This window comes from Trichechus manatus, unplaced genomic scaffold, assembly GCF_000243295.1.
Source record: "Trichechus manatus latirostris isolate Lorelei unplaced genomic scaffold, TriManLat1.0 scaffold00098, whole genome shotgun sequence".
Lineage (NCBI taxonomy): Eukaryota > Metazoa > Chordata > Mammalia > Sirenia > Trichechidae > Trichechus > Trichechus manatus.
Genome location: NW_004444034.1, coordinates 574,201 through 587,342, shown reverse-complemented (window position 1 = coordinate 587,342; position 13,142 = coordinate 574,201). Strand labels below are relative to the sequence as shown.

General features: G+C 38.4%; 1 protein-coding gene across 1 annotated transcript; it reads left to right on the top strand.

Moving 5' to 3' along the window:
- The first annotated feature begins 1,978 nt into the window (after positions 1–1,978).
- Positions 1,979–12,878, top strand: CENPW (centromere protein W). The gene is made up of 3 exons (XM_004382716.2): positions 1,979–2,283; positions 10,050–10,163; positions 12,603–12,878. The coding sequence occupies exons 1-3, from the start codon at positions 2,158–2,160 to the stop codon at positions 12,627–12,629; spliced, it is 267 nt and encodes an 88-aa protein (XP_004382773.1). The 5' UTR covers positions 1,979–2,157; the 3' UTR covers positions 12,630–12,878.
- The last annotated feature ends 264 nt before the right edge of the window (positions 12,879–13,142 follow it).

Sequence of the window (13,142 nt, the reverse complement as noted above, 5' to 3'; positions counted from 1 at the left end):
CACCCCCTCCTAATTGCGTGGCCCATAAATTTCCACAGCCAATTTGGGCCACCTTAAGAAAAAACAGATTAGCTCCTTTTCTGTGTTCCCTGTTTGGAATGTCACCCAGCCCCATCCCAAAATGGCTGTGATGAGTGAGTGCTCCCTATGTTAGTGGATAGGATCTTTTGGCTTCTGTGCTGACCCTGTTCCTTCTCTTCCTCACTTCTGTACTCATCTCGACTCTCCAATATCTCAGCTGCTGTCTAGAGTTCTGAGATATCAGCCTGTGCTTGTTTTTATTCATTGTTCAGCATGTTAGTTGTTGGGGGAGTAAATGAGAATATCCACTCATTTTGCCATCTTGTTGCCCCTCCCCCGCCTATGTTTTTTCTTAAGCCAATATCAATACACAGATTCAAGCATAGAATGGGTTGAGATTTTAACTGAAGTAGGGATGGGGTTTTGTCAGGTAAGTATAGGGAAGAAAGAATTACTAGAGAGATGAGCAGAAATGCAAGTGAATATGATAAAGAAGCACAGTGGATTACAGGAGGGAGAGTAAGGAGTGGGTTGGGGGTATAGGGGACAGAAAAATAGAAGACAGAGATCTTCATGGTATCTTGGGTTATAGGAGGAAGTAAATTCAAAAGATAGGTGGTAGGGGTCAAAAAATGAGATGATTAAATTGAGTAGATGGTATTTGGTAATGACAAGGCTTAGTATATGACCAGTAGCCCTAGTGGTGCAATGGTCAAGTGCTAGGCTGCTAACTGAACGGTCAGCATTTGGAACCCATCAGACGCTCTGAGGGAGAAAAGACCTATCAGTCTGCTCCCATGAAGATTATAGCCTAGAAAACACTATGAGACAATTCTACTTTGTCACATAGGGTTACTATCAGTTAGAATGGCCTCGAGGGCACACAACAACAACAGTATATAACTATAGTAGTAAGCGGCTCATAGCGTAGAAGACAAGATCAGGTGCAGAGAGGAGGTCTTGGAAATGGGAGGCAGGGAAGTGGAAGGATCATTTGTGTAGAAATGAAATCGTAAAGAATTATTGTTGATGTTGGGTGCCATCAAGTTGATTCCAACTCACAGAGACCGCACGTGATACAGTAGAACTACCACATAGGGTTTTCTAGGCTGTAATCCTTATGGAGGCAGATTGCCAAGTCTTTCTCCTGCCACTGCTAACCTTTCAGTTAGCAGTCAAATGCTTAACCTTGCACCACCAGAAATACAGTAACAGTACTAGTACAGGCAATAACAATTAAAGTCCCAGTGGATCTCAAAGAGTGGTTGTCAGACTAGCAGTAACAACATAGCCTGGGTACTTGTTAGAAATGAAAATTCTGGAACCTCACCAGAGCCTATTAGTCAGACAGAAACTCTGGGGGCTGGGAGTGTCGCCCTACAAACTGTATTAACAAGCTCTCCAGATGATTTTAACGCACACTGCTGTTTGAGAACTACTTCCATAGTAGCACAGAAGGTAGAGAAGTTATTTGCTTAGAGAAGTAGCAAAGGCTTCAAAGAAGTAGCATTTGAAATACTCCTTGAAGATACTGCAAGGTTAAGTGGAAGGGGCCTTAAAATTACATTTGTAAACAAAAGCTAGAATCACGAAAAGGCCTCAGTTAGGATCAACTGGATTATGTAAAAGTGCAGCAAATTGTTAGCTGTTAATATCAGAAAGTCAAGCTTACTATGAAGGCATTAGTTTTTTGGGAATCCTGATAAAACATCACAAATGCCTTTCTATTCATCTACTTGGTATTAGCTACAGTACAGAGTGAGAGCTTGGTATAATAACTAATCTCTCTACACTTTCTGAATATTTTTAGGGAAGATAGAAAAAACAGCTCTTTACAGCAGACGCAAACCACAGGCATTAAAGGAAGCCTCACCGCTTGCCGTAGACCCGCCCATCGCTGGCTTTTTCAAGCCTACAGCCGACGCCTCCGGGGGGCGGGGTTTGCGTCCTGCTGACGTCACTGCGGAGCGCCCGGTACGATCCGTTGGCGGCGAATTCAAACGGTCGGCTCTGTGCCTCTGTTCCTGAAGAAAAGTCGGAGTACTTGGGTTATATTTCCCTGCCTCAGCTGGCGGCTGCGTCTGTGTAGTGCGGAGGTACCTCGGAAGCTGAGGCAGCTGGTACCTGAGGGGAAAAATGGCGCTCTCGACTATAGTCCCCCAAAGGAAGAAGATAAAGCGAAAGGCTCCTCGCGGGTTTCTAAAACGCGCCATGAAGCGACAGAAGCCTCACCTGCGTTTGGAGACTAATGGCGACTTATTGGTGAGATTCCATTCTCCTTGGGCTGTGTGTGGGGAGGAGAAAGTAGGGGAAATAACCCCCAGCCTTTGTTTCACCGCCTCCAGCCAATCTATAGCCCTTTCAGGCCGACGTTTAAGGCATTTCCAGCAATGACTAGTAGGTTTGTCCCAGACTGGCACGTCAGTTTATATTCCTGGCGTTTAGTTGCTCGGGGGACCGCTGAAATGTAGCTATCTGGACCTTTTGAAAGGAAGGCTATTAGGCACATCAGCTTGAAAAAATTAACATAAAGTTCTCGCTTACAGTGTTTAAATACTACTGTTCAAGAGCACAGTTTCCCACTGTGCTTAGTGTCCTTATGAAAGATACATTCTTTTAAAACTAGATTTTGAAGTTCAAGCTGGGTCATTTTTATTTAACTATTGTAAAAGGCGTACTGACATGCCTTTTAAGCACTTCCCTCTTTCCCTTCTTCCCTTCTCTCTCTTTTTACGTTGCTAACTAAACATATTTCCATATTTCTTCTACTGTTCCACAAATTTATTTGTAAGTAAAACATTTTCAACTGTGAATTTCTTTTCCAAGACAAGTAAGAGAATACCTATTTGTTCAATTTTCAGGCAAGACCGCTAACGTCTGTTTATTTGATCCATAATTAAAAGACCTAGCGATGTGCTTCCTTAACTGTTCCAAAAACTGAACCAAACCTGTTCCCCTCGAGTTGATTCCGACGCATAGTCGACCCTGTAGGGCTGAGTGGAACTGCCCCAGAGGGTTTCCAAGGAGCGGCTGGTGGATTCGAGCTGCCGACCGTGTTTTGGGTAGCAGCTGTAGCTCTTAACCACTGCGCCAGCCGGGATCGTCCTTAACTATTACAGTCTAGGAAACCGCATGAGGCAGTTCTACTCTGTCACATAGGGTTGCTATGAGTCGGAATGCGCTCGAGGGCACACAACAACAGCAGTGTATGACCACGGTATTGAATGGCTCGTAGGGTAGAAGACAAGATCAGAGGCAGAAAGGAGGTCTTGGAAATGGGAGGCAGAAGAAGTGGAAGGATCATCTGTGTGGAAATGAAATCATGAAGAATTGTTGTTGGGTGCATGAAGCATAGTGCTCTGCTGAAAAATAACCCAACCAAACCACTCTATAATAATCTTTCTATCTTGAAATAAACTCAGAATTTATGTGTTGAATGCTTAGAACACAAATACCTCTAGCTGAATGGACACCATATTGCTAGGTTTAAACCATAGGAAACATCCTCCAGGAGATAAAGGTAAGGATTTGTAGGTAACAAGGGCATACTGCATGGAGAATGTCTTGGGAGTGCATGATTATAGCTGTTCTTAAGATGCCTGATTTTTTCCACCTCCTCTTTTCTCTACCCGTTCCCACGGAGTCAATCCTGACTCATGGCGACCCCATGTGTGTCAGACTAGACTGTGCTCCATAGGGTTTTCAGTGGCTGATTTTTTGACAGTAGATTGCCAGGCCTTTCTTCTGAGGCACCTCTCTCTGCCCCCAGAGTGGCCCACAAGCAGATGGGGCTCCATGATGTGGTGGGATCCAACTGGCATGAAAAGGAAGGGGAAATGAAATTCCAAGCAGCTGCAATGGTTGCTTTTGGCCACTGGCTATTCCCAGGTGGTATGCTTGCCTTCTGTCGCTTTGATTAATTCTCCTTCATTGTCCTGTATGCCAGTCATCTACCCTGGTTTTTTTCTTATGGTTTTATGCTTGTTATTGACACTTCATAATCTTACCCAGCAGATGTCCCACATCGTGCATGAAGCTTTCTGTAATTAAAACAGTCTGTTTGATCTCTTACTTTTTTGGAATTTTTTCCAGCCGTAAGAGTGTACATCCTACAATTTAGCTATTGGCACTCTAACACTGTTTTCTAGGAGTGTTATATGTTGATGTTGTCTCCAGTGTGGTATATAATTTCTTTAAGGGAAGGAACTATATCTTGTACTCCTTTTGTATCTCCCATTATCTTTAACACAAAACTAAGCTACTTTTATGCTGTCTTTTGACACGATTCCACTTGGCAAACTCCAATTCTTCTTTCAAAATCCAGTTCAAATGCCACTTACTCCATGAAGCCTTCCTTAATCTCCTTAGGAAGGATGAACCTTATCCTTCCTCTTTATAGTTTATTGTCAGACATTTGTTTCTACTTTCTTTATGGGTTTGATTCTCTCAGTAGACTGGGAACTTTGAATCGTACTAGTGTTTAGTACAATATCCTGAGTATACAATTCTGAGTATACAATTAATGTTGGAAATGCATGGTAATTACATGTGGATTGATTGTTGTCATTTCTAGCAGTTTACACATAATTTCTTTTGTGTTATTTTACAGTTCTTCTGCACTGGCTTTTTGTTGTTGTTTTATGCCTATTTGATTGTGTGTTTGTTGTTGTATGTGTGTCCCCAGGGCCAGTACCTGTGATTACATTTGCTAAATCTAAATAAATTGTTCTGATTTCATGTGGCTCAGTTAGCTTTTAGAGTTATTACAGAGGAAGGAATGCTATGCGAATACCTGAGTATTTATGATGATGTTGTTGTTAAGTGCCATCGATTTGGTTCCAACTCATAGTGACCCTATGTACAACAGAACGTAACACTGCTCAATCCTGCGCCATTATCATTATCATTGTTATGCTTGAGCCCATTGTTGCAGCCACTGTGCCAGTCCATCTTATTGAGGGTCTTTCTCTTTTTCGCTGACCCTCTACTTTACCAAGCGTGATGTCCTTCTCCAGGGATTGGTCCTTCCTGATAACATGTCCAAAATATGTGAGACGTAGTCTCGCCATCCTTGCTTCTAAGGAGCATTCTGGCTGTGCTTCTTCCAAGACAGATTTGTTCGTTCTTTTGGCAGTCTGTGGTATATTCAGTATTCTTCACCAACAGTATAATTCAAAGGCATCAATTCTTTTTAGGTCTTGTGTATTCATTATCCAGCTTTCATATGCATATGAGGTGATTGAAAACACTTGGGTCAGGCATGCCTTAGTCTTCAAGGTGACATCTTTGCTTTTTAACACTTTAGAGGTCTTTTGCAGCAGATTTGCCTAATGCAATGTGTCTTTTGATTTCTTGACTGCTGCTTCCATGGGTGTTTATTGTGGATCCAAGTAAAATGAAATCCGTGACAACTTCAGTCCTTTCTCCGTTTATCATGATGTTGCTTATTGGTCCAGTTGTCAGGATTTTTGTTTTCTTTATGTTGAAGTGGAATCCATACTGAAGTCTGTGGTCTTTGATCTTCATCAGTAAGTGCTTCAAGTCCTCTTCACTTTCAGGAAGCAAGGTTGTGTCATCTGCCTAACACAGGTTATTAACGAGTCTTCCTCCAATCCTGATGCCCTGTTCTTCTTTACAGAGTCCAGCTTCTCAGATTATTTGCACAGCATTACAGATTGAATAGGTATGGTGAAAGGATACAACCCTGACACACACTTTTCCTGACTTTAAACCATGCAGTATCCCCTTGTTCTATTTGAACGACTGCCCCTTGATCTATGTATAGGTTCCTCATGATCACAATTAAGTGCTCTGGAATTCCCATTCTTTGCAATGTTATCCATAATTTGTTATGATCCACACAGTCAAATGCTTTTGCATAGTCAATGAAACACAGGTAAATATCTTCCTGGTATTCTCTGCTTTCAACCAAGAACTGTCTGACATCAGCAATGATATCCCTGGCTCCACATCCTCTTCTGAATCCGGCTTGAATTTCTGGCAATTCCCTGTTGATGTACTGCTGCAGCCATTTTTGAATGCTCTTCAGCAAGATTTTACTTGTGTGTGATATTAATGATATTGTTCGATAATTTCCGCATTTTATTGGGTCACCTTTCTTTGGAATAGGCATAAATATGGATCTCTTTCAGTCGGTTGGCCAGGTAGCTGTTTTCCAAATTTCTTGGCATGGACAAGTGAGCGCTTCAGCGCTGCATCCGTTTGTTGAAACATCTCAGTTGAAATTCTGTCAATTCCTGGAACCTTGTTTTTCGCCAGTGTCTTCAGTGCTGCTTGGACCTCTTCCTTCATTACCATTGGTTCCTGATCATATGCTCCCTCCTGAAATGGTTGAATGTCGACCAGTTCTTTTCGGTATAGGGACTCGTCCTTCCCTTTTGGTTTTCTGTCTCCATATCTTAACACATATCATTGTAATACTTTACTTTGTCTTCTTGAGCTGCCCTTTGAAATCTTCTGTTCAGCTCTTTTACTTCATTATTTCTTCTGTTTGCTTTAGCTACTTGACGTTCAAGAGCAAGTTTCAGTCTCTTACATCCATTTTGGTCTTTGCTTTCTTTTCTGTCTTTTTAATGACCTCTTGCTTTCTTCATGTTCGATGTCCTTGATGTCATTCCACAGTTGGTCTGGTCTTCGGTCATTAGTGTTCAACGCGTATTTATGGTTTACATAAAATTCAAAAGTACTTTGTCAAAGGGAGGAAGTCAATCTGGCCTCTTTTGGTCAACTTAGATAGTCAAGATGAAAAGATTGTGTGTAAATTACCTTTTGATTTACCTTTCAAGCAAGCTGTTTTTTTACCCCTAAAGTAAATCCTTGAAGTAAATCCTTGATGGAATGGCTTATTTTTTTTTCAATTTTGAATGCCTAGCTAAATACTTTGAAGCTTGTGTTTTTCCTTACCGTTTTAATTTAAACCTTAGTGCATTTGAGTGGCACCACTCAACTGTTTAATAACATAGGAATAGGTTGTTTAAAAAAAACCTGATTTGTCTCATTACTCATACCCATGGAGAGAAAAGGACATTCCATGTAGGTTAGTAGCATAAACAAAGTGTTACAACAGAGTGTGGTTTATTTGAGATTAATTAAAAAAAAAAATTGGGTGTTGATTGAAAAAAAAAGATATGGAGGCATCTTTTGCTCATTTAATAAATTATTGACTACTTGTTATGTATTGAAGGAGCCCTGGTGGTGCAGTGGTGAAGTGCTCAGCTGCTAACCAAAAGATTCATGGTTCGAACCTACCAGCTGCTCCGTGGGAGAAAAATGTGGCAATCTACTCCCATAAAGATTACTATGGGGCAGTTCTACTCTGTCCCATAGGTTCACTATTGGTTTTGATTATTATATATTGAGCAATGAGCTAAAGGTCACTGGGAATACAATGCTGAGGAAGATAGACATAGTTCTTGCTCTTATACTATATTGAGGAAGATAAGTAGTGGAAAATTACAGTATAATGTAGTACATACAATGATAGGATCTTCAGATTGCCAGGAGTCCGCATAACCTTAAATATTGGGGGAAGTTGGACTTTTCAGGGAAGCCTGTAAAGCAGTAGGATGCCTGGAGGCAAGGTTGTATTTGAATACTGAAAGAAGCTCAGAAGACCTAGTGGAGAACTGGAGGCTGAAAAAGGTGAGAGAGTAACCTGGAGAAGCCTAGCCAAGTGGCTTTTAGTTAAGGAATTAGGAATTTAACCTGAGGGTATCTGGAAGCTATTTATCTTTAGAAGCAGAAAATAAAGATTAACAGATGAAAATTGTGACATATTATGGAATGTTTTTGCTGCAGAAGGAAGTGAGTTATTGGAATTTTAATAAAAATTGAATGAAATGGTATAGTAATGGAAAGAATCAGAATCGGGGTGCTTTACCTCATAGGTCTTGTGAGAGTTAAAGAAGACAATGCATCAAAAAAGTATCAAAAGATCTACTTCTGTAGGTTCTTCATCTTAATAAATTTAAAATCACAAACCCCTAATTTCCCTTAAGTTTATATAACAATCCATTAAAGATTTCTGCATAATATAAAACAGTTAAAATATCAAGTTTTCTAGTTATTTAACATTTAGTGAACTGTGGGGTTGTGATTGTACGAAGATATTTAGTATTAAAGTATTGCAAAGAACGTAGTGTACTATGATGTAAATAGCCAAAAAAAAAAAAAAGATGTTAGAGATACTATCTCACTGGAATTTGATCTGAGTTGGTAGTGCCTTCAGGCAACTGGCAGAAGCAAAGATTGGGACCCAGGAAGAATGAACTCTCAAGAAAATAATGGACAAGATGTTAGCAGTAATTTAAATCAAGGAGTACTAAGTATGATTCTAGAGGGAGAGTTGAGATAGGACTGAAGTTCATTTTGCATTCTCTCCTGCTTGGATTGTGTGTACCTTAACTGTTTTCGCAGATATGTGAATGTAGATTATGTGGTAGTTTTTCAGTTTGCATAGTGAATTTTCAGTAAAATATTTAGCAAACTTACTGTGCATATCCAGATAGTGGAGGATAGAATGAGGAATAATTTTATATATGTTTTTGCTTATATGTGGAGCTTGTTTCTGCAAGAATATACAAGAAACTGGCAACCATGGTTAACTGGGGGATGATGGGAGAGAGAGACTTATTTTTGATAGTCTACCTCTTTGTAAAGGAGCCCTGATAGTGTTTGGCTGCTAACTGAAAGTGGGAGTGGTTCAAACCTACCAGTAGCTCTGCAGGAGAAAAGACCTGGCAATCTGCTCCCATAAAGATTACAGCATAGGAAACCCTATTAGGCAGTTCTACTCTGTCACATTGGGTCACTATGTGTCAGAATCTACTAGATGGCACATAACAGCAGCATCTCCTTGTAGACTTTTTTTTTTCCAATACATTTTATTGCTTAGAGCAGTTTTAGGTTTACAGAAAAATTGCCCAGAAAGTACAGAGAGTTCCCATATGCCTTCTTTCCTCCCTGTACCTAATTTCTCCTATTATTTACATCTTGCGTTATTGTGATAACATTTGTTACAATTGGTGAACAAATGTTGATACATTATTATTAACTTATGAGTCAGAATGGACTCCATGGCAACAGGTTTGGTTTTGGTAGTTTACATTAAGGTTCACTCTTTGTGTTGTACAGTTCTGTGGGTTTTGACAAATAAATAATGACATGTATCTGCCACTATCATGCAAAATTGTTTTGCTACCCTTAAAATGCCCTGTGCTCTACTTACTCACTTTGTGGACTTTTTGTTTTAGTATTTGTATTTAGAAATAAGTATGGACACGCAAAAAGTTATAAAAATAGTACAGAGTTCCCCGGTACCCTTCACCCAGCTTCCCACAATGATTACATCTTATGTAACTATAGTCCTTTATAGGCTTTTGAATAATTTTAAAATAGTTTTTTAAAAAGACCCTTAAAGGTTATTAATGGTAAATATGATTATTTATGATAGTTTTCAGATAATAAGATGAGTTTTGTACATAGACTTTTCAATTCAGCAAATTATAATTTCATTAACATTTGTAAATAGATATTTCAAGTTAAATATCTAATTAAAATATTTTTAGATCTTAGATTATAGAATAAAAACAATTAGTTAAAATATATTTAATGTGTTTTTATTTTAAATTTTCTGGAAATTTAAAATTATATTATAAATTTATGATATATAAAGCAGGAATGTTTCTTAATAAAGAGTCCTACATAAGTTTTGATATATAATGATGCTTTATAGTAATGTTATTGCCTATGCCTTTGGTTTGCCTTACATAGCCTTGTTTCATATACTGAAATGAGTAAGTTTCTTTTTATGGACTCTAAGATGGATATATATTAAAGCAGATCCTATATAGCATTAAATAGAAGAGTTAAATGACTTAATCGCCTCTTTGTGATTTATTGTTGTAAATAGTATAAAGTAAATTTGGGGATCCTTTAATTTTAAAAGTCATTATTTCAAAGCATCAGTGTTTGAGTTTAAAAATTCTTTTAAATTTTCTCTTTTAAAGGTTCATCTGAACTGTTTACTGTTTGTTCATCGATTAGCAGAAGAGTCCAGGATAAATGCTTGTGAGAGTAAGTGTGGAACAATTAAAAAGGAGCATGTCTTGGCTGCAGCAAAGGTAAAAATCTGAATTTCTTTTCTTGAGCAAGAATTAACTTCAAAATATCACCTGGTTCATATTTGGATTCCTCATTCAGCTTGGTTGACTGACTGGAAGCTTGGCTTTTCATGTTAGTGGATTTTATTTATGGAGTTCGATTTTTTTCCCTGTATGTATATTATGGATTTCTGATAGAAGGATTTATAGCTACTGATTTATCATCATTTAGGGAGAAATTAATTTTTGACTGTTTATCTGTGGGATTATAAACTTTTTAACCCATTGTTGGCAAGTCGACTCCGACTTATACTGACCCTATAGTAGAGAATAGAACTATCCCATAGTGTTTCCAAGGCTATAGTCTTCATGGAAGCAGACTGCCACATCTTTCTCCTGTAGAGTGTTTAGTGGGTTCCAACTGCCAACCTTCCAGTTAGCAGCTGAGTGCTTAACCACTGCACCACCAGGGCTCCTCATGAGATTATACCAAAAACAAAACAAAACAAAAAAAAAACCTGTTGCTGCTGAGTGTATTACAACTCATAACAACCCTATAGGACAGAGTAGAACTGCTCCAACAGGGTTTCCAAGGAGCAGCTGGTGGATTCAAACTGCCGACCTTTTGGTTAGCAGCCATAGGTCTTAACCACTGTAGCACCAGGGCTCCGCGAATAGAATTATAGGAGGCTGTATATAGCAGATGGAAACCCTGGTGGCATAGTGGTTAAGAACTATGGCTGCTAACCAAAAGGTCGGCAGTTTGAATCCACCAGGTGCTCTTTGGAAACCCTATGGGGCAGTTCTACTCTGTCCTGTAGGGTCGCTATGAGTCGGAACCAACTTGATGGCAGCGAGTTCGGTTTGTACATAGTAGAGAAGGTTTATCACCTTGAAATTATCAAAACTTACTTTGTTCTTGATTGTTTTAAATGATCCTAATTATTTATTATCTAATTTTCTAACTTTGTTTTGCTATTTTGGTGACTTATGAATCAAATTTCTTATATAATCAGAGGAGATTGCTTCTTACTGGTATTGCCACGTAAGGGTATGATGCCTAGGGCAAAATTTTCTAAATGTGTTCCTGAGAACATCAGTTCCAAGAGATGTTAATAGATGGCCCACCACAAAAGTTTCTGTGATCAGATAAATATAGGTAGCCTAACATGCTATACCTCCTTTTTGAATATTTACAATGTTTACAATGTATATTACTATAAAAGGTTAGAGGACTATAGTATTAAAAAAAAAAAATTGTTGAACTTTGTTTAATTCAGCATTTTGTAAATTTATTTGAGTATATAATACTATAATTTGAAGTATCTATATTAACATTCTGAAGAACAGAGAAGGAGCCTGGTGGCACAATGATTAAGCGCTCGGCTGCTAACCGAAAGGTTGGTGGTTCAAACACACCCAGCGGGTCTGCAGAAGAAAGACCTGGCAATCTGCTCCCGTAAAGATTACAGCCAAGAAAACTCTATGGTCCAGTTCTGCTCTGTCACATGGGGTCAGTATGAGTCAACAGCACCTCTGTGGAAGTCTAGGAATATGTGTACCTTGGCACTTTTTAGGGGCTTCATATTCTCTTGCAAATATAAACATTTCAACACGTTTCTAGTCTATTAAGGTCAATGTCATATTTTTTTGCAGGCAAAATGAGGCATAAGAGCCCGAAGAGTGTGTATATGCATTTCAAATTTAGAATTTGTTTGTTTGTTTTTAGGACTACTGGTGGCACGGTGAATAAAGTGCTAGACTGCTAACCTAATGGTCAGCAGTTCAAACCCACCAGCCGCTCCATGGGGAAAAGATGTGGCAGTCTGCTTCCATAAAGATTGCAGCCTTGGAAACTCTATGGGGCAGTTTTATTCTATCCTATAGGGTCACTATGTGTTGGAATTGACTCAACAGAAATGGGCTTGGTTTTGGTTTGGTTGTTTGTTTTTATTAGTAAACTATTGGTATGCTTACATAAAGTAATAGGTAAGTTCTTTAAACAGTTTGGAGATATTCTGGTCTAATGCTTTAAGCCTTTTGTTTTATTTATTCCATGGGCTCTATGTTTTGGAAATTACCCACCTAACAAGGTATTCAGCATAAAATGACTGGTCTTGGTCCCCAAATTGATAGAATTCTGGCCAAAATATAAGAAATTTGATGTTGCAGTGGATTTGTACTGCTTTATAGTTGTTAAAAGGAGCCCAGGTGGTGCAACAGTTATCACTTGGCTGCTAACCAAAAGTAAACTAGATTTTGAGAATCATTCATTGAGAGAAGTAGACTATTTAGAGAAGGCTGTTTGTAAGGCAACATATCCCCTAATCACCTTCCAAATTGAGTTTTGCATATTATGCACATAGGACTTGAACCTTTTGTTGAAGGTTTGCTTGACTTGCCGCAGGTATAATGCTTGCCACTGGTATAATATGAATCTTCTTTTATTTCCCCTCCCAGGTAATTCTAAAGAAGAGCAGAGGTTAGAAGTCAAAGAACACATTCTTGAAAACTATGTATTATTTTAGGTGGTAACAGGAGGTGAAAGCACTTTTTATATATTTATTGATTTTGTGGATTATTAAAATACTGGCTAGTTGAAGAATTTGTGTGTATATTTTTTACTGGTATTGAAATATCTCAAGTAAATGCTTGAAATTATTTAAACATTTTGAGGTGTATTATGTTTTATTATTTTAAGTGGCCTTTTTCATTTTTGTTTCCATTTTGTTGCTATTGCACATTTTTTGTATTTAAAAAAGTGAAAGCTTACTATATATGTATGTATATATATGTGTGTGTGTGTATATATATATATACATATATATATATACACACGTACTTAATTCTAAGAAGACATACTCCTTAGAATTAATTAGAATATATTTAGATTTAGCCATAACTAGCTATGGAATTACTCTCTGAAGAAACATAATATGCAGCCAAAGCTAGGTATATTTAAAGTGTTCGTTTTAATTTGTTAATGCCTTCACATAAGCA

Bases quoted from the DNA above. Each gene is read 5' to 3' on its own strand.
- CENPW (XM_004382716.2), top strand. From the start codon at position 2,158: ATGGCGCTCTCGACTATAGTCCCCCAAAGGAAGAAGATAAAGCGAAAG. The intron at 2,284-10,049 runs GTGAGATTCCAT...TCTCTTTTAAAG, and splicing joins AGACTAATGGCGACTTATTG to GTTCATCTGAACTGTTTACT. The intron at 10,164-12,602 runs GTAAAAATCTGA...TTCCCCTCCCAG, and splicing joins ATGTCTTGGCTGCAGCAAAG to GTAATTCTAAAGAAGAGCAG.